The sequence below is a fragment of the Macadamia integrifolia genome, chromosome 10, assembly GCF_013358625.1.
Source record: "Macadamia integrifolia cultivar HAES 741 chromosome 10, SCU_Mint_v3, whole genome shotgun sequence".
NCBI classification, from domain to species: domain Eukaryota; kingdom Viridiplantae; phylum Streptophyta; class Magnoliopsida; order Proteales; family Proteaceae; genus Macadamia; species Macadamia integrifolia.
In genome coordinates, this window is record NC_056566.1 from 18,120,100 (window position 1) to 18,141,458 (window position 21,359).

Sequence of the window (21,359 nt, forward strand, 5' to 3'; positions counted from 1 at the left end):
GTGTAGTGATTCTTCCTATTAAATTGTTTAGTTAAACATAAGAGTGGTGAAGTGAAAAACTATAGCCTTTTTTATTATCTTTTATTTATTTCTAAAATTTATATTTTTAAATAATTTAAAAGTGATTTATCTTAGAAAAATATATGGTTTTTCCATTAAAAAAAAAAAAAAATCACCCCACAATTTTGCATTGAAGCATAATTTGTAGTATGGCTTAAATTATGTATTCAGGAGGAAAAAAGTTTTCTTCTTAAGTTTGAAAATTTGACTTTCCTTCCCTTTAAATTTCTCTTGTAGTATCAAGCAATGCATGAAGAAATTTATGAAGAATATTTTACGGCCAAATCAGGCGAAAATTTGTCCAGGTATTACCTGGAAAATATGTGGTCACTTGTAAAATGTTCCCCAATGAAAATTTTTACAATTTAAAAAAACAAAAACACTTGAGATTTCGATATTACAGTAAAATTTTCATTTTCAACTATTTTATGCCAATATAAATAGAGCCTAACCAAAAGCAGGATCAAGAAACTAGAGGTATAAATTCCTGGTGTAACAGCCAGACCAGCAAGTTAATGTATTTTTTGCTTCTCTTGACCACCCAAATGTTTGGTACATCCTCAACATGAGCCTAAAGAATGACATTAAGCAAGTAGTCACACAACAGTTTCCGATTTGCAACTATGCTAGTGCCGAACTCGAATGACATTGGTGTTCTCATCAATCCCCTCCAGATTAAAGGCAACTTGCCATACTCCATGGCATAGGACAGTAACATCTTTGGTGATTTCTTTTTTCAATTCTGATAGGAGTACTTTGAAGGACCAACCTACTCAATTGGGAGGTAACCCTCAACCGACAAGGGCTACAAGACTGTTTAATCATGTGTGAGATAAGTTCTTGCCTGAAAAGAAATCTCACAACATTGTGAGATGTCAAAGCCAACCTATGACTTGATACAGCTCACCAATAATCCTTGCATGAGCATGGCCCAGTTTCAAAGTGATGGAATCGATTTGTATCTCTAACAATAATCTTCCTCTGATAAGCAAGTGAGATGAATTTGAATGTGGAATGGCAATCATTGCAGACCCTGAGGTTCTTAGTGACTTGTATAGGCATTCCAGGGTTGATGTGCATAATTCCAAAAGCAACAACAAGCTTTTCACTGTGGTAGTTGAGGATATGTTCCTTGTCTTCCTCTTCTACATCGTGGAGAACACATGATAGGTCTGACACATAACCCACCATTTTCATCTCTACCATCAAATCCTCTACTTTTCTGTTCACCTCCCAAATTTGTGGATGAGACTGATCTGCAATATGGAACCCATTAACTTCTCCAGAAAATTCAATAACACTGAAAGGGTGCAAGTTTCTTTTAGTCCTTATCGTTCATACCTTGTCTCAGCTTCCCAACTTCTTGCCATTTGCATGATGCTGCATATATATTCAACATCAGTACATAGTATCCAGAATGGTCTGGTTCAAGATCGAACAGATTCTTAGCTGCAAGTTCCCCCAACTCGGTGTTCCCACGGATTCTACAAGCCAAAAGCAAAGCTCCCCACACCCCATCATTTGGCTCCAATGGCATTTCCTTTATCAGACCAAGAGCTTCTTGCAAGAGTCCAGCTCTCCCAAGCATATCAACCATGCACGCATAATGTTTCACCTCAGGGGTCACAGAAAGCATTTTCATGTCTTCAAAACATTTCCTACCCTCATTAACAAGGCCTGCATGACTACAGGCAGAGAGAATAGATGTGAAAGTGATGTGGTTTGGTAGAAAACCTTCCTCTATCATTTGTGAGTAGAGCTCAAGTGCTTCTTTACCATACCCATGCATGCCATACCCTGCAATCATCGAATTCCAGGAACTAACATTTTTTTGGCTTGAGGAACTGTTATTAAACATGTGAACGGCAGAGTCCAAGTGTCCACACTTTGCATACATATCAATTATGGCATTCCACAATGTTGTATCAATGACCATTCTGATATTGATGATGAAACCATGGAGCTTCCTTCCAAGGCGAAGAGACCCAATGTAAGCACAGGCAGAGACTGCAATTGATAAAGTAACTGGGTTGGGATTCACTCCATAAACCTGCATTTGGTCAAAAAGTAAGAAAGCTTCACTCGCTCGTCCATTCTGGTTATAACCTGAAAGCATTGAATTCTATGAGATACCATCTCTTTCCTCCATAAGATCGAAAACCAGACGTGCCCCTTCAAGGTGATCACACCTTGCATACATTGCTATGATCGAGTTCCCCACAAACATATCTTCAAGAAAACATTTTTTGACGACATGGGCATGAACCGATTGAGCCCTCCTAGCATTTCCTAACTGAGAAACAGCAGAAGCAATGCTCACCATTGTGACTGAATCCGGGGAAAGACCCTCTTCCTGTATCTCTCGAAACAAAATTAACGATTCTTTGGGATGCTCCGATTGTTCATAAGCCGTTATCATGGCAGTCCAGTAGACAAGGTCCCTATTCGACATTGTATCAAACACTCTACGTCCATCATCCGTTTCACCACATTTAGCATACATATCCACCAGAGCAGCTTTGAAAAATAAATCCGACTCAAACCCAGTCCTAATGGCATCGACATGAATCAATCGACCCTCGAGAGAGTGATTTTGAGGCGCATGACTTCAGAACAAAGGGGAACGTATAGTTGTTGCGTACGATACCCATTTTGTGCATAAGTGAATAGAGTTCGAGGGCTTCCGTGAAATGGCCGCCATTGGCATAGGCTCGGATCATGGTGTTCAATAGGAATGATTTTGTTCCAGAAATCTCATTGAACAAAAATCGGCCACTTCCCAGGTCATCAAATAGAGAGTATTTGATGATGATCTGGGCACTCAAATGGGGGTTTTCCCAGATGAAACTGGTGGTGGATAGGGAAGCGTGAATCTACTTGAGCGAATCCAAGCAACGACTGGACTGAAGAAGACGATCGTAGAAGGATAAGCATTCTCGTTGCCCAGAATTGGTCGCAGCTGTGGTGGTTATAGAACTGGAAGTGAGGGATGTGGTTGTTGATGAGAGGTACAAACAATGGTCTTGAGAGAGGTTATCAGTTGCAAACAGTCGCAGGTCACCGACGGCGGACTCTGGTGAGATTCCTCTCAAGTCGCAGGTCGTAGGTCGGGACTTGGAGAGACCACGGGGTGAGTGTCGCCATTGAGGGGTCGCGGGTCGAACGTCTCTCCCATTTTTCCTTTTATACTAGGTCGAAGAAACGTCAATTAGATCTGAGTTTAGGTGTTTAGGTGAACTCAGATTTGAAACACATCTTGTGTAAAATGGTCATTCATAGGAAGTAGGGTGCTCGGATATGAGGGTCATCCTAGTGGAACCAAACAGCTCCTAAAATTGAGATTTATCATTCTAAAGAATGTCATCCCAAAGATTTACCGAACCAAACACACCCTAAGGAAACCTAAAAACATCCCCTATCTAAAAAACCTCAAAAACCCCATGTGGGAGAAAGAGGGTCCAATTTTCACTCTTTATAGATAAAAGAATCCAGTCAAGATGATTGTAAGGATGGATAGTACTTGAAAATACGATTCTGACGATATATGGTATGTTAAAATCAAACCATCGGATCTCCTGCAATCTTCCCTGGAAAATTATATTTTTCCACAAGCATGCCGTGAGCACTGGCCAGCTAGCCCAGCCAGCCTCGCACAGCTCGTGCGCCCCTGTTGCATGGCTTGTGCACTCCCGCTGCCTACCAACAAGCCCCTACTACATGGCCTACTCACCCTCGAGGCACATAGCGCGTGCCCCCGCTGCCTGCCCGCGTGCCCCTACCGCACAACCCGTGCGCCCCCGCCCGCATGCCTTGCTCACCTTGCCTGCACCATGTGCTTGCTGTCGGGCGCAACTTAGCCTGCCCCACGCACCATGTGTCGCACACCTATGCTAGCCTCCCCACGCACACCTTGCCTGCCTTGTGCACCTGTGACTGCCCCAGCCACCCTTACCCTGCCTCATGTGCCACCGCCAATGGCTGGACTATGTCCAATTGACCGGTTTGGGTGAAGAGATTTTCTCTCCACCCACTTGTGCACTGTACGCTACCCCGCTAGCATACCCTACGCCGCAACCTCCCATTGGCCTAAAAAGGAATATTTTTACCTAATTGGCCAAAAAAATTTACCTTTCCCCCCACTAACCAAAGAATTTTACCCTCCACCCTATTGGTCCAAAATTTTTTACTTTCAGCCTATTGGTCCAAAAAAATAACTTTATGCCACCATTGGCTAAGGGAATTCTCCTTCCCTCCCCATTGGTTCAAAAATTCTATAAATACCCCCTCCCTTTGGTTTTTCACACCAACACACCACAAGATCCAAGCCTCTAAGTGAGCATCCTAGAGAGAGAAGCTCTACCCTCTCTCCCCCCCCCTCCCCTCGAGATTTTTCAAGTCTTCGGAGAGATCTTCATAAGATCCGGAGTGTTCTTCGTGCCTTCGAAACTTCTCAATCCTTTGTCTTCTTTGAGTGAAATTTTGCATCGAAAAAATTTTCCCTTAGTCTTCCATCCCCTCTTGAGGTTCTTCTAGTCTTCGTGGAGATCTTCGTAAGATCCGAAGAGTTTTTGGGCCTTCGAAATTCGTCAATCCTTAGGATTAGCCTATCCCCAGCGGAAGCCCTGCCAGAGTGCCACCTCAGCCTAGCCCTCCCATATCCTATTCCTAGGGGAAGCTTTACCAAATCAACACCTCAGCTAAAAATCTGGAAGCAGCCCCCTCCCTAGCAGAAGCTCTATAAAATCGATACCTCGGCCCAAAACCCGAAAGTAACCGTTCCTAGCCGAAACCTTGTCCAAATATCACCACAGTCAACATCTCTCAAGAAAGGAAGTTGGAGGTCAAGACCATCTTCCCCTGAGCCAGGAGAATCCAAAAAATAGCTTGTACTAGCTTTAATCAGGGCCCCACCACTCTTGACCTAAAACAAAGGTCAAGCATAGGTATAATTTCTTACCCAAATTAGTATAATGTAGACTTTATATTGACCTTGCTTTAGTGTGTATAATCATTTAAATTCAGTCAATATACATATGTGTGATAACTTAGCCATACATGCAGAATAGGAATAATTGTGAAAAATGTTTGTTCTAAAGCATCTAGCAGGAAGACCGGTTGAACTGGGTAAATTGGGTGTCTAACACCTTCCCAACTCTACAACCTGAAACTTACCCTAAATCTTTGGACCAGACCAACTTTTGGGTCCTCTTCTTAGGAATTGGGCCCATCCCTGAGTCCTAAGCCCATAATCTTAGGTTGTGACTCCAAACCCTTTTGCATGATCCTGATCCTCGTATTGAACCATCACCAAATCCCCATCCCAAATGATAAATTTTATACTCTTGCAAAGTAGGCCTCCACGTATCTCTGAGCGGCGATACGATGGTGCAGGACCAGTAGGGTAAGCACACACGATAGACCCCTCCCTCACAAAAAAGAAAGAGAGGAGAGACGACAGAATGGATCAAGCCTCTTTTCCTCCCCCAACAAAGGGAGGAACACATATGTATCATCTCTCTTCCAGCCGCTACCCTCACAGTGATGTCCTTTGGATTGAAGAATGCTGGAGCAACTTATCAAGGAGCAGCTAAGGCCATATTGCATGAGATGATGAATAAAGAAGTGGAAGTCTATGTGGACAACATGACAGTGAAGTCAAGAGATCGACAAGGGTATATTCCTGCACTAAGATGATTCTTTGAAAGAATCAAGAAGTATCAACTGAAGTTAAATCCTCAAAAGTATATATTGGGGCAACGACAGAAAAATTGTTGGGATTCTTGGTGAGTGAAAGGGGCATTGAAGTCCACCCTATCAAGATCAAAGCAATCCAAGAAATGCCCACACCTCACACGAAAAAGCAGATACGAGGATTTCTAGGTCACATCCAGTATATCAGTAGATTCATAGCTCAACTGACTATGTTCTACGAACCAATGTTCAAGTTGCTGAAGAAGGATCAGCCCATAGAATGGAATGACCAATGCCAACAATATTTCACTAGGATAAAAGGATATCTTATGAATCCACCGATATTGACACCACCAGTGGAAGGAGAACTACTTCTGTTGTCCTTATCAGTAAGAGAATATTCCATGGGCTCATTGCTAGCACGAAAGAAAACAAAGAAGGGAGTAGTGCATGCCATATACTACCTCAGCAAGAAGTTCTTGGAGTTGAGACATGGTACACATCTTTGGAAAGAACTTGTGTTGCACTGATTTGGGCAACGAAAAGGTTGCGACACTACATGGTAGCTTATCTGGTACGTTTGATCTTAAGGATGGATCCAATCAAATACCTCTTTGAGAAACCAACTCTAACAGGAAAGGTTGGCTTGATGACTACTATTGTTATCAGAATTTGACATTACCTATGTTGCTCATAAATCTATCAAGGGGTAAGCTATAGCCAATCATTTGGCTGCCCACCCCACAAAAGATGGAAGAGCACTAGATGATGACTTCCTAGATGAAAAAAATCACAACAATAGAAGAAGAAGACACAACTAATGAATGATAGTTATTCTTTGATGGAGCAGCTAATCAAAAGGGGTGTGGTGTGGGAATATTGCTTGTCACTCCTGATGGCCTTTACTTTGCCTTCATCATTCAGCCTTAATTTCTCCTGTACCAATAATATTGCTGAATATGAAGCTTGTGCATTGGGCTTGAAACTTCTCTGACCAATGGGGTAAAAAGGATTAAGGTATATGGTGATTCATCCATTGTTATCTGTCAAATGCAAGGAAAGTGGAAGACCAGAGATGAGAAACTAAGCTGTATCAAGAGCATATAGAAGAAGTGATTGGACACTTTGAGAAGATCTCATTCGAATGTTTCCAAAGGGATAACATCTGGTTTTCTGATGACCTTGCAACCTTGGCGTCCATGGAATGCAACCCTATGGCTAGGGTCTGACCATTCTTAGTGGAGCAAAGAAGCAAGCCTATTTATTAGAATTAGGTGAACTCTCTCACCATAGATGGTCGGTCTTGGTTTGCTCACATAGTGGACTTCATCAGGGAAAGGAAGTACCCGATTGAAGCTACAGATAGAGAAAAGAAATCTCTAAGGGGATATGCCACCCAATTTGTTCTTCAAGGGGACTTGTTATATAAGAGATCCTATGATGGAATACAGTTGATGTGTGTGGATGAAGAGCAAGTTGCAACTATTATGGAGGAAATTCATCAAGGCCTTTATGGACCCCATATGAATGCCAAGATGCTACCTAAGAGGATTCTCATGTTGGGATACTATTGGAACACAATGGAAGCAGACTGTGTTGGCTTTATCAAGAAATGCCACAAATGTCAGATATTTGCCAATATCATACATCTCCCACCAATGGAGTTGCACTCACTTAGTTCTCCTTGGCCATTCTCTACTTGGGGCATTGATATCATAGGGAAGGTCAACCCTAAAGCATCCAATGGTCACGAGTTCATCTTGGTAGCGATTGATTATTTCACCAAGTGGGTAGAGGTGGAATCATATATAGTCCTCACATCTACCAAGGTGGTAAAATTCATCCAAGAAAACATCATTTGTCAATATGGAGTGCCCCAAGAGCTGATATCGGATCAAAGATCCCATTTCTAGGGAAAAACTGACAAGATCTGCATAAAGTTTGGTATCAAAAGGCACTGCTCTACCACATACATGCAGCAGACCAATAGGGCAGTAGAAGCAGCTAACAAGAACATTAAGGTCATCTTATAGAAAATGGATGAAACACAAAAGGATTGGGCAAATAAGTTGCCACTTGCTTTTTGGGCATATCCGATACAATCCTCGATAGGGGTAACTCCTTTTTCCTTAGTATATGGGCTTGAGGTGGTCCTACCCGTGGAAATCCTAGTATCATCCTTAAGGGTACTACTTGATAGTCAATTACCTGAAAGAGAATGGGTGAAGGCCAAACACAATGAGCTCAACTTTCTCGATGAAAGACGTATAAAGGCCATGGATAATCTAAAGAAATATCAACTGAGAATGGCAAGGGCCTTTAACAAAAATGTGATGCCTAGTCACAAAGAAAAGGGTGAGCTTGTTCTTCGAGAACAAAGAGCCCCAATTCATGACCTAAGAGGAAAGTTCAGGTCCAATTAGAGTGGCCCAGTCACTGTCAAAGAGATTCTACCAGGTAAGGCTGTAAACTCATAGACCACCACGGTGAAGAAATACACTGATTGGTAAACATAGATCAACTCAAAAGATATTATGTCTAAAAGGGTGAATAACCCAAACTACGCTAGACCTGATTCCTCTCAAGGGATACGTAGGCAACTTGGCATTTACAAGTGCGGCATCAATAATCTCAAGGCAATAAATTGGTTCCTAGATTAATAATCAAGGTATCTAAAAGATCATTATAGCTTGTGTCCCCCAAGAATCGCCATTTGGCATGCAAGGCCATTAGGTATCTGTCATTCACCTATAGTCCTCTAAATTTTTATCCAAAAAAGTCCCCACCCGCCATCGATATAACAAGGCCAGTTCATTCCCCATCCTTGATTAGTAACAAAAAAAAAAAAAAAAAAAAAAAAGAGTTTGATGCAACAGTGGTAAAGGTTTGGTTGTGTCAATAGTTAATGAGTGATACTTTGACAAATGATCACATCTCCTCTTTGTTAGTGATGACTACAGGGAAGGTCATGGGCTTTATAGATGAGACATTAAGAAAATGGACTTGGACATAAATATTATGGCATCAGGACTACTAGAATCTATAAATATGTCAATGCTCAGTCTGATTGGATGTGTCGAATTACATCGTAATTTACTCCGATAGGAGCCTCAACACTGGGATACCAATCTTCATATTTTTTGGCTTGGGTTGGTTGAGATCTACCAAACTCTCGAAGAATTCTAAGTTTGTATGCTATCTCCACCTAGGGGTAGATTGATTCAACCATCTTTGAAGAAAGATTACTCAGAGGAAATTCAGGACTTCTTCAGATGGGAAAAGGAGAAAATGAAGCAGTTCATTAAATATGGGAAGATTAACATTCTGAAAGTGGCCAAGATCTTCATTTATCTATCACTAGGAGGAATCCATCAATAAAGATCACATGATGCTTAACTACTTTCCATAATAGCTCCCTATGTTCTTCGAACTCTCGAACGTGGGGCATCACTTGTTCTGATAGAACTAGTAAAGCAATTGAAGGAAGGAAGTGACATAATCCCCACGGTGACACTCAAGAGATTTGATGACATAAGCCACACCCATAAATTTGGACTTGATCATTATCAAGGAAGTCCTGCTATTTTCCAGATTTGGCTAATGGATGCCAACTTGGAGTTCTTTGCTACCAAGACAAGAGGGAGGTCCTAGAATTCAAGCTTATTATTGATTGGGAGGAGTACCTACAAGGAAGAACTGCATGGGATATTGCATGGAGATGCCCATGGTGGCCACAAGAGGATTTTCTAATGGAGACCCCTGGATGCAACTACGTCAGGCTGATGGGATTGACTCATACATCCTTTTACTTGCCCACCAACATCAACTGACAGTATGGACTGAAAGCGGAGGACCCAGAGGAATTGGTGAACTTCTACCCACCATAAGAACTGTCTCCCCACATTGTTACCTACCTATCCTATCTATGGTAGGAAAATTGTTTCCATGTATTTCACTTGGTAGTAACGTGAGGTGATATTTGGATTTTCATGTTATTCTGATTAAGACGAGTTGTGGAATTAATCGTGCCTAAAAATTCAAACTCATAAATAAAAGAGATTTTCTTTATGCTAAAGATAGATTTCCATTCATAAAATGCCAAGACTGGCAATATAGAAAAAAAAAAGGAATAAACATGGGGAGGGAAAAAGAAAAAGAAAAAAGATATACATATGCTTGTGTCTATAGAAACTACATGAACAGATCCCTAAGAGTTAAAATCCTCATCTGATCTGTACTCGGGGTCATCCAAATGGAACATCGAGGAGTTAGTAGGTGCTCCTAAATCTGCGTGCTACACTGGGCAAGCTCTTGTTGCTAAGAGCTGACTTGTCTCCTTAAGGTAGCATTCTCTCCTTCCTAGGAAATATAGGGGATGGTTAAAATAAGGACAAATAAAGAAGAAGGACAAGGTTAGAGAAGGGATGATACCTTATCAAGCACCACCTCACATAAACTCTGGTGCATTCTCCTAATCTCAGCATAGGCCTCCAGAGACACCTGATGAAGACTATGTTAGCCAAAAGAAGTTAAAGGACAATCAAATGAGAAGTGGTTGAATACTCACACAGTTATATGGAATGGACAGCCCAAGAGAAGCATCTCTATCCAGTCTATTTCCAGAAGCTGAGGGATACCGAGATGGGTTGCAATAGGATAAGACCAGACGGGGAAACCATAAAAGTGAATAGTGGCCATGTTGTGAGAACCACCAGTAATATTGGAAGGCCCGACATGGGAAGAACCAGTAGCATATGATTTGCGGTTAGACAGAAGAAGGGGTTGTATGCTGTGTCCTCCGCTGAAAGAACATCAATAAAAAAAAAGTATTTGAAGTATGAAAAGGATATTCAGGAAGGGAAACATACCATTGGGCTTCTGGGACTAAAAGGAGTATAGACAGTCTCTTCCTCAAGGAAGGTCCCATAATCCCCACTCTGGTCTAGGAAGGACTCATCCCATTTTCCTTTAGCCAATCCCTCAATCTGATTCTTAGGGATGTGCTCTGGGTGATGCATGGTAGGTGGAGGAAGACAAGGAGGGAAGTACATGTCAGAATTGGACCACTGGAGGGTGACCGCTCTCCCAAATACCAAGTGTGGCCCTAGATACCCCTGAATAGAGCCCGACTCTCTATCAAGTGCCTGGCCCAAGCGACCTCACCAAGGTCAAGAAACCTAAGATGCCGAAACAGCCTCCAAGTAACCTACAAATTCAGAAGAATTAAGTATAGTACAAGACAGAAGAAAATTCAATGCAAAACATGACTTACCTCTATATGTCCATTCAAAAGGGAATGAGAAGTGCTCCGTGGAGGATGGCAGTGACCCCTGAGTACCTGAACATTTCCCCATCTTGTGGTTACGAGGAAGAATGATGCTTGAGGAGCCTTTAGTATGGGGGCCATAATCTCCAAGTTTTCATAACACCAGGGCGGAATTGAAAAGTCAAAGTAAGGAGATTCAATCAAATAAAAGGAAATATGTGTAGGGATAAGAAGTTACCTGGAGAATGTAGACTGCTCCCTTGAGGCCTTGATCTCCATATGATAAAAGGTCAAGAGTCCACAACAGGTAAGCATAGGCGGCCCTGCCCAGTCCCAAGTGTCCACCTCCCGAAGGTTCCAGAAGAGGGCAGCCATGCGGATATCCACCCCACCTCAGAGGTCAATAAAAATATACTGACCCACAGTAAACAGAAGGAAAGAACAGGTCACCTACGCAATGTTACCAGGGTTCACCCTCAGGCTAATCCTCCACCAACGAGCACTGATCTCACCCAGGTGGACATGTTTCTGATCATCCTAGATGTTGACACCTGTCAAGTCTGTGAACTCCCTTGCCATCAGAGTTTCAAGAAGGATTAGGGTTCTCTCCCAAAAGGGTATGCCTGTCAAGGCATAGAAGCGCAAGGGCGTGATGGTAATCTCGCCTGTAAGGAGATGGAAAGAGTGAGTACTCGGTCACCACTGCTCAATTAGACCTCCCGCCAATGCCGGACTGAACTTCTTGGTCTCCAACGAGGCCAATCTGCTTAGATAAGATGAATCAACTATCCCCTTGACCCTATGAGGGAGCACTTTGTACCAATCCCAGGACCAATTTGGATAACCGTATCTGGCCAATACAGGTGGTTTTCCCCCATTGAATCTCTAAAGATAAAAAAATAACAAAAATTGAATAAAAAAAAAAATAATAAAATATTAAATTGAAAAATAAAAAAATAATAAATGAATAAAATGCAAAGACTCACCCATATGCCCCGTATGGAATTGCATATGTGGTCCCGAGTCCTATGGAACACCCGCCCAGTGTACTAGTCTGTGGGACCCTCGGCCCCCTGGGATGAAGTACCACAACTCTCCACACCATCTAACTAGATTCCTCTGTGAGTCCTCTTTTTTCTCTCTGCCATATTTTTCAAAATTATGGGAGCCCCAAGAAATTTCACAAATTGCAAAAACGCTCAAAAAGATTTCAAATTTTCAAATGGCTCCCTCCTCAAGAACTTTGAAGATCTTTAAAGAGAGAGTGAAGAACTTCAAAGAAAATTTAAAGATCTTTGAAGAAAAATTTGAAGAAACCCAACAAAATGCGAAGAACTTTGAATCTTTGAGAAAATTCAAAAACCCGTGCTCACCCACTAACAAATCGTTCCCAACTCAGAAAAATCAGAATGAGAAATGAGCAAGAAGGGGGGGGGGACCATTGTCTGGTTAAAAAATTCATTTTCTAAAAAAAATTATTTTTTTGAGATTCCAATTCCAAGGTGTAACTCAGATTCTTACCACAAAATACAAAATCCAAATCAAATCTTATGTGGTCGATAAAAATTACATAAAAGTGTAAGATGAAAATCAAATTCAAGTGGAAAGTAAAATTGAAAGAAAATTCATGAGGTAGATAAAATTCACATCATACGCATGTGGGAAATAAAAATCAAATTCAAGTGGAAAGTAAAATCCAAAACAAATTCATGTGGTAGATAAAATTTCATCACATGCATGTGAAAAGTTAAAGTCAAATCCAAGTGGAAAATGAAATTCAAAACAAATGCATGTGAAAGGCAAAAATCCAAATCAAAAGGTCCAAATTCAAGATTCCAATTCAAAGGTCCAAATTAAAGGTTCCAATCAAAGGACAAAGGAAAAAATTAAGGAAAGAAAGATTCTCATTGAACTAGCCCCAGATGGCCCAATCTCATTGAACCGGCCCCAGGTAGCCCAATTTCATTAAACCAGCCCTAAGCGGTCCAATCTCATTGGTCAATTCCCTGAACTAGTACATGGAAGCCCATCCTAAGAAAAGCCAAGCATTGAATACTGATGTCTTTTATAGGTTGAAAGAGCAGCAAATTTCTTTCCTATAATTGATAGTCCCAGATAGCTCAGATTGGTCCAAAAGACCCAACCTAGAGACCAGATATCCCTGGACTGGCATATGGAAGCCTAGCCTAGGAAGATTTAAGAATCAAGAGCTAACATCTTTTATAGGATTGAAAGAGTAGCGAATTTCTTTCCTATAATTGATGGTTCAGGAAAGATCCTAAACTGTGACTAGTTAAAGATATTATATGTTGCATTTTCAACTCTCATTGATGAGCAAGATGACGGCAATACATGCTCCAGGTGACAAAATATGGTCATTCTTTTCTTTGACTTTCGGCTATTGGCATAGGCCTCGACCAAAGATGGGCATTCTGTAGATACCTAATTTTTTCACTCTCCCCCGGCTATGATGACTTACAGATCTTGGGGGTGACTTCTCGCTTTCGATCGATAGAGATGATAATTGACTGAGGTAACCCAACCCAGAAACATTCCATACTAAAAAATCCCAAAAATCCCATGCGAGAGAAAAGAAGGGTCCAATTATGACTTCTTATATATGAAGGAATCCGATCCAAAGTGACTATATAGATGAATAGTACCCATAATCACAATTCCAAGGATATATGGTACATCAAAATTGGATTGTCGGATCTCCTGTAATCATTTCCAGAAATAACACCTTGTCACACACACCCTCATCCTGTCACGCACACTGCCTTGCCGTGTGTACCCTCACCTTGCCGCGTGCACCCTTACCTTACTATGTGCACCTTTGTCCTGTCGCACACGTCCCTACCATGCGTGCCCTCACCTGCCGCGTGCACCCTCGCCTGCTACACTAGCTCCCACCTACCTTGCACACCCTCACCTGCTGTGTGCACCCTTGCCTAGTCCCCTGCACCATGCCTACCACGTGTGCCCCTGCCTCGCACACCCTCGCCTACCTCACATGCCCTTACCTACCTCTTACTCCCTCGCCTGCCTTATGCCCCCTTTCCTACCCCACGCACCCTGCCTACCTCACTCGCCCCATGCTAGCTCGCTCGTCCCCGCCTGCCACATGTGCCCCCACCCACGTCATGTGCCCGAGCCTACCTCGTGCACCTCCACCTTCCCCGTGTGCCCCCGCTTGCCTTGCATGCCCCCACCTGCCCTGTGCACTCTTGCCTGCCTTGTGTGCCCCTACTTACCTTGTATGCCCCTACCCACCTCGTGCACCCCTGCCCTCCTTGTGCACCTCACCTTGTCCTGTGCGCTCCCACCTTGCCTTGTGCGCCCCCGTCAATGGCCGAAATCCTCATTCCAATGATCAGATTTGTGAGGGGATTCCCTCTTCACCTGCTTGTGTACTCCACACTGCCCTGCTAGCGTACCATACACCACGACCTCCCATTGGCCCAAAAAAGCATCTTTTCACCTCATTGTCGTATAAAAGCATCTTTGCACCTCATTAGCTAAAGAAAATTACCCTTCACGACATTGGCTCAAAAATTCACTTTGTTACTCCATTGGCTAAGAAAATTCACTTTTTAACCCGTTGGCCAAGGAAATCCCTCTTTCCTCCCCATTGGTCCAAAAAATCTATAAATGCGCCCCTCCCTTTGGTTTTTGATACTCAAGCCTCCTAGTGAGCACCCTTTGTAGAGAAGCTCTACCCTCTCTCCTCCCCTCCCCCCTTGAGGTTATTTAGGTCTTCGGAGAGATCATCAAAAGATCTGAAGTATTTTTCGGGCCTTCGAAGTTTTTCAATTCTCTATTTTTTTGAGTGAGTATTTTGTGTAGGAGAAGCTTTGCTTTAGTCCCCCTCACCCTTTAAGGTTCTTCAAGTCTTCAAATCGATCTTTATAGATTCGAAGTGTTCTTCGGCCCTTCGAAATTCCTCAATCATTTGAGTTTCGTCAAGCCCTCCCATAAACTATTCCTAGCGGAAGCTCTTTAGATCTTCGAAGTGTTCTTCGGGCCTTCAAAGTTCTTCAATCCGCTTCTTTTTTGAGTGAGTATTTTGTGTAGGAGAAACTTTGCTTTATAGATTCGAAGTGTTCTTTAAAGTTCCTTAATCATTTGAGTTTCGTCAAGCCCTCCCATAGCCTATTCCTAGTGGAAGCTCTACTGGAGTGCCACCTCAACCTAGCCTCAGCCTAGCCCTACCATAGCCTATCCCCAGTGGAATCTCTGTCGGAGTGCCACCTTAGCCTAGCCCTTTCATAGCCTATTCCTAGCGGAAGCTCTATCGGAGTACCACCTCAGCCAGAATAAAAAAGTAGCCCATCCCTAGCGGAAGCTCTACCAAATTGACACCTTAGCTTAAGCCCGAAAGTAGCCTTCCCTAGCCAAAGCTCTGCCAGGATTTAAACCCGAAAGTAACCGTTCCTAGCCAAAACTTCATTCGAATATTACCACAGTTAGCCTCTCTCGAGAAAGGAAGTTAGAGGTCAAGACCATCTTCCCTTGAGCTGGGAGAATCCATAAGAAAGTTTATACCAACACTAATCGGGAGTCCACTCCTCTTAACCTGAAACAAGGGTCAAACACAAGTATAATTTCTCATCCAAATTAACAAAATGTAGACTTTATATTGACCTTGTTTTAGTGGACATAATTATTTAAATTCAGTCACTGTATATATGTGTGATAACTTAGCCATGCATGTGGAATAGGAATAATTATGAAAAATGTTCGTTCTTAAGAAAAATCTAGTTGGAAGACCGGTTGAATCAGGTAAATTGGGTGCCTAACACTTTCCCAACTCTACAACTTGACACGTATCCTAAATTTCTGGACTAGACCAACTTTCGAGTCATTTTCTTGGGAATTGGGCCCACCCCTGGGTCTTAGGCCCATAATCCTAGGTGCCAACTCCAAACCCCTTTTGTGTATAATCCCAATCCCCCTTATTGGACCATCATCAAATACTAGTTTCAATGACAACCTTTACACTAATACGTAATAGGCCCCCACATATCTCCGAGTGGCAGTACGGTGGTGCGGGGCCTATGGGTAAGCACACACGACACACCCCTCCCTAATAAAGAGAAAGAGAGGAGAGAGGTCTGAATCCATGAACTCTTCTTTCTCCCCACAAAGGAGAAGAGAGGTCTTTTTTTGGCCGCTACCCTCACGCAATGCACCCATTGTTGAACCACCTATTTGGACTGAACCTTTTGAACTCATGTGTGATGCTTCAGATTTTGCTATAGGAGCAGTTTTGGGTCGAAGGATTAATAAGCTACCCACTGTCATTTACTATGCTAGTAGGACCCTAAATGATGCACAACTCAACTATGCAACCACTAAAAAAGAATTCTTAGCTATTGTGTTTGTACTAAAAATGTTTTGATCTTACTTAGTTGGGTCACATGTGGTGATGTACACTGATTATTTCTCTCTTAGATACCTTGTTCAAAAGAAGGATGCCAAAGCTCGTCTCATTATGTGGGTTTTACTTTTGCAAGATTTTGATTTGAAAATTAGAAAAGGAATTGAAAACCTAGTTGCAGACCATTTATCTCGGCTTCCCAATTCCTTGACAGTCGACTCTCCAGTCAACAAATTTTTTTCAGATGAACAGTTACTTGTAGTGTCCTATGAACCATGGTTTGCTGATATTGTAAACTTCTTTATTTCGGGAGTGACTCCGAATCACTGGTCCACCCAAAATAGGTATCGATTCCTTTCACAAGTTAAGCATTTCTTTTGGGATAATCCTTATCTTTTTAAAGACCAAATTATCAGACGTTATGTGTCAGATCATGAGCAGTACTCAATTTTATTTTTTTTCATGATCATGCATGTGCGTGGTCACTTTGGCCCTAAGAAGACTGTCGTAAAGGTCCTCCAAAGCAGATTTTATTAGCCCACTCTTTTTTATGATGCTTTTGATTTTTGCAAGGCTTGTCCAGCCTGTCAGTCTTTCGGCCCTATCAATTAAAGGAATATGATGCCCCTCAACCCTATTTTGGTACTTGAGATCTTTGATGTGTAGGGCATCGATTTCATAGGACCATTTCCTAATTTCTTTGAGAATTTGTACATACTTTGGCGGTTGATTATGTTTCTAAATGGATAGAGACCATACCTTTTAAATCTAATGACCACAAATTGGTGGTCAAGTTTCTCAAAGAGAACGTCTTTTTTCGCTTTGGTATACCACATGCTATAATTAGTGATAGGGGTACTCATTTTTGTAATCAGCCTTTTGAGGCCTTGATAAAAAAGTATGGGATCACCCATAAGTTAGCTACCCCTTATCATCCAAACTAGTGGCCAAGTGGAGGTGTCTAATAAGCAGATCAAACAAATCTTGGAGAAAACTGTTAATCCCAACCATAAGGATTGGTCCCTTAGGCTTATTGATGCCTTATGGGCCCATCAAACTGCATTCAAGACTAACCTTGGTCAGTCTCTCTACCATTTGGTGTATGGAAAAGCCTGTCACATACTAGTTGAATTAGAGCATAAGGCCTTTTGGGCCATCAAGCACATCAACTTTGATTTGTCTATTGCGGGTATTCACCATAGATTCTAACTATTTGAGTTGAAAGAACTTAGGAATGATGCCTATGAGATTTCTAGGATTTATAAGGACAAGACCAAAGCCTTCCATGATAAGCACATTATTCGCAACTCTTTTGCAATTGGTGATAAGGTCTTATTGTACAACTCTCGGTTGCATCTTTTCCCTGGTAAGCTTATATTCCCATGGGGCTGTGGGGATTTGAATCCAAAAACAGGGGTAATTTTGAAGGTTAATGGTCAGAATTTAAAACCATTCCTCAAGCTTCCTATTGCTAGTAGTGAAGAGGTCATGGATCTCCGTGAACCTCTTTACACAAATGACTAACTTTTACCCCGGTATGACCCCCTTGCATTGTCTTTGCTTTTAATTCTTTCCATGCATTGAGGACATTGCATGACTTAAGTGTGGGGAAGGGAAACTAGTTTCTTTTTGTTTTCGAATTTTCCCTTTGTTCGTGTTTGTTTTTCCTTTTGTTTATGAGCTTGCTAAGGATGAAGTCATATTTTGGCTTTTGGTTAATGATCATACCATTCGGTTGCTAGATGTATAAAAGTAAGAGTTTTGATTAAGATACCCATCTTGAACGTAAAAAAGTCCTATTGAGAAAAAAAGAAACAAACATGTGTCTTGAGGTGGGACTCTCTTTTGAAAAATAAGAGACCTTTGTTTTACGGTGTTGGATTATATGTAAGTCTATGGGTTCCTTATACTCTTGATTTGGAGTTGAGACCTTTTTTTAGATTGGCATGAGTTGACAAATACACAATTTTAAATGAAGTGTGGAAGGTGATATAAAGGAAGTGTAAGAGTTGATTTCCTTAGAACAATATAGGGCATTGTGCCTCAGGAAGCGGGGTGTCTTGATCGAAACTCTTAGGAAGAAAATTTCTAAGAGAACTTTGGCATCATTGTCTATATGGGCATATGCAAAAAGCAAAGCTACATAGTAACTTGGGTATCTGGTGTTTGCTCCACCACATCATTTAGGCCAATAGTAGTGGAGTAGGATAGAGTTATTATGAAAAGAAAATAAGAAAGAAAATCACACAGTAGGAAAGTATGTGCAAATGTCATCAATGCCTTGGTAACATGTTTGGTCAAAAACACTCCAATGCCTTAGTCATTGGTTCCCTATTACTTCACAAGTGGTCTTGCCTTAAGATAAGAATGTTTTGGAAAAGACAAGGGGAGTTTCGAATTAAGAAATATGCTAGTGCCTGGAATTGATATGGGGTAATAAGAATTCAAGTGTAGGGGCCCCTAGATCAAGTGTAAGCGAAATTATCTTTACTCTAAATTGGTATGGCCCTTATATTTAGCCAAGGTTGGGATTTGTTTTTTCTAAATTTTAGGTGTATATTCATTGTAGACACCCACGAGACACAACTCGTCCTCTAGGGGTGACTTAGGGGTTTAAAGGCTTGTTGTCCATGGTAAGTGCAACCGTGATTTCTGTGAAGGTGAGTTATGTTTTTTATTGTTTACTTTTTATTCTTTTTGTTTTGCTCGAGGACTGTAAAGTCTAAGTGTGGGGAAATTCTGATGAGCACATTTATGTGTGAAATCTTAGGTTGTAAAGAATGCATTTTTACTTACTTAGACTGAAGCTACCTTGGGTTTTTCTTTCTTTTTGTAGATTTTGTATTTAAAGGGCCTTAGGGACTATCGGGCACCATATCTCCAATCTTACATTTAAAGAGATCCAATTTCTTTTCATGACTGCGATGAGGATGAAATTCTAAGCAAGATGGACACTTTGCATTAAAAGTACACATTCGTTTTGGCACCCGTACACATGATTATTCTTTTCAGGCTAGAAAAAGAACAATGGACCAGAACAGAATTGAGATGCAGGCCCAGCCCTTCTGCAGCTATTCCAAGGGTATAAGAGACATTCCAGATGCTAACAAAGATGGAGGGACCCACCTTGAGCATTGAAGATTTTCTCTCTCCTCCACCTTAGGCGTTGAAGGTCTTCTTCTTTCTCCTACTTTCCACTAGCTTAAAGGTCAAGGGCATGGACGGAATTTTCACATAAAATAGAAGATTGTCCAAATCATTTAAGCAAGAATAGGAGTCGTCCAAGAGGGGATGGCACAAGCTTGAAGAAGAAAGAGATAAAATCTCTTCCTATTTTATCTCTCTATCTCTCCCAATCCCAACTAAATTGGAAACCCAAATCAACCAAATCGTTCTCTTTCCCTCTTCCCTACTTTTTCTCCTCTCTCTTTTCTCTTACCCTCCACCTCATCACCATTGATCTCAAAAGATCCCACCTTGGGCATTCTCTTCTCTCCCCTATTCCCTATAAAAGAGAATCGACCCAAAGCCTTGGAGGGCACTTCTTCTCCAATTTTCATTGTGCACTCTCTCTCTCTCCCTCTAGTTCGTCTTCTTTGTTTTTATTCAAGAACTTTTGTAATTTTTTAATCAATTAATGCAAGTCTTTTATTTTTATTGTTTATACTATTCAAGTTGTAATTTTAATTTTTTAGTTATAGGCTTAGGTCTAGTTGACAATGACAAGAACTAAGCTTTGGAGCATCTCTTTTCAAGTGCAGTTTCTCTTCAAGATTTTTATTCTCCAGGCCTAGCAATTTCAGATTTGGTCAATTTCAGATCTGATTTTTAGGGCTGGTAGTATTTTAGATCAACTAAGTTTTTAGTTCAAGAATTGAAGTTCAGGTAGGTAGGCTTCTACAGTAGTCTTCTCATCCCCTCTTCTTGCTACACATCAATCTTAATTTATGATTTCAATTTTTAGTTTTACTTTGTTGCTTTCCCTTTCCCCCAAGGTTTTTGGCTAGACGATGTTTTGGCTTTGCCTCTCTCTAGCCATAGAACCATCCTTTTACTTTAATTATTTTTATTGTCTCCCTTTTCCTAAAGCTAAGTAGAAAATCCCTTGTAAGAGTTACTCTCTGGTCAAGTAGGGAAGCTCGTACTATTTACGGTGCACCCCTCGGGCTATGTAAAGAAACCTACTTATGTACCTATCTCTAGCTCTATTCCCCTTCTTTGCACTTTTATTTTATTTATTTTATTTCAGTCCTTTTCTTTTACTTTTTTTCTATTGCTTTTTATTTATTTGCTTTGAGTATTTAAATTCCTAGATAATGAATGGTAAGGGTTAGATGCAAATGGTTAGGTTTTTAATTTTGATTTCAATTCCAATTTCCCTAGTTGTGTTGGTTAGGATGTTCTTTTAAATGCATTTGTTTTAGGGTGGTAGTTAGAAGTATATCATAATCATCAATTTGTACACTTTCGTATTACTAGAAAAATCCAAAAATAAAGTGGCTACCTCCCTGTGTTTGACCAGCTACAATGATCTGTAGCTTGCAATTACTTTTAAATTTCAAACACTAGTGAAATCATGTGAAAACCACAATGAATTGACTCAAAGGCATTTTAGACAACCTTAAATTAGTATCAGGAGATGGACCCTTCATGAAAGTTATAGAAAAGTGAGTCACAATTCTAACACAACTTGAATCGGGTCAGTCCAAGGTCAGAAACGTTATGGTCAAAACACTGATGATTGATCAGTATAACAAAAATCAGTCAATCTGCATGGAGCCCACGGGCAGTCGATTGGATAGTTGACCGACACTATCCAAGGCCATAGGCAGTCGACCGGTTGAAACCCCCGATTGACCGATGCCTGCCTAGATGCGCTCCAACGGTAATATTTTTTTCTCAATAGCTCTTAGTGTTCGATCGGCTATTGATGGCGGTCAACCGCTGGACCCAGAACATGAC

At 41.3% G+C, this 21,359-nt stretch overlaps 1 protein-coding gene across 1 annotated transcript; it reads right to left on the minus strand.

Annotated features, from left to right (window-relative positions):
* Positions 1-455: 455 nt before the first annotated feature.
* Positions 456-3,275, minus strand: LOC122090899 (pentatricopeptide repeat-containing protein At4g02750-like). The gene is made up of 3 exons (XM_042660654.1): positions 2,381-3,275; positions 1,402-2,110; positions 456-1,316 (listed from the first exon to the last, which is right to left on the minus strand). Exons 1-3 carry the CDS (start codon positions 2,561-2,563, stop codon positions 964-966), a joined length of 1,245 nt encoding a protein of 414 aa, XP_042516588.1. The 5' UTR covers positions 2,564-3,275; the 3' UTR covers positions 456-963.
* Positions 3,276-21,359: the final 18,084 nt, after the last annotated feature.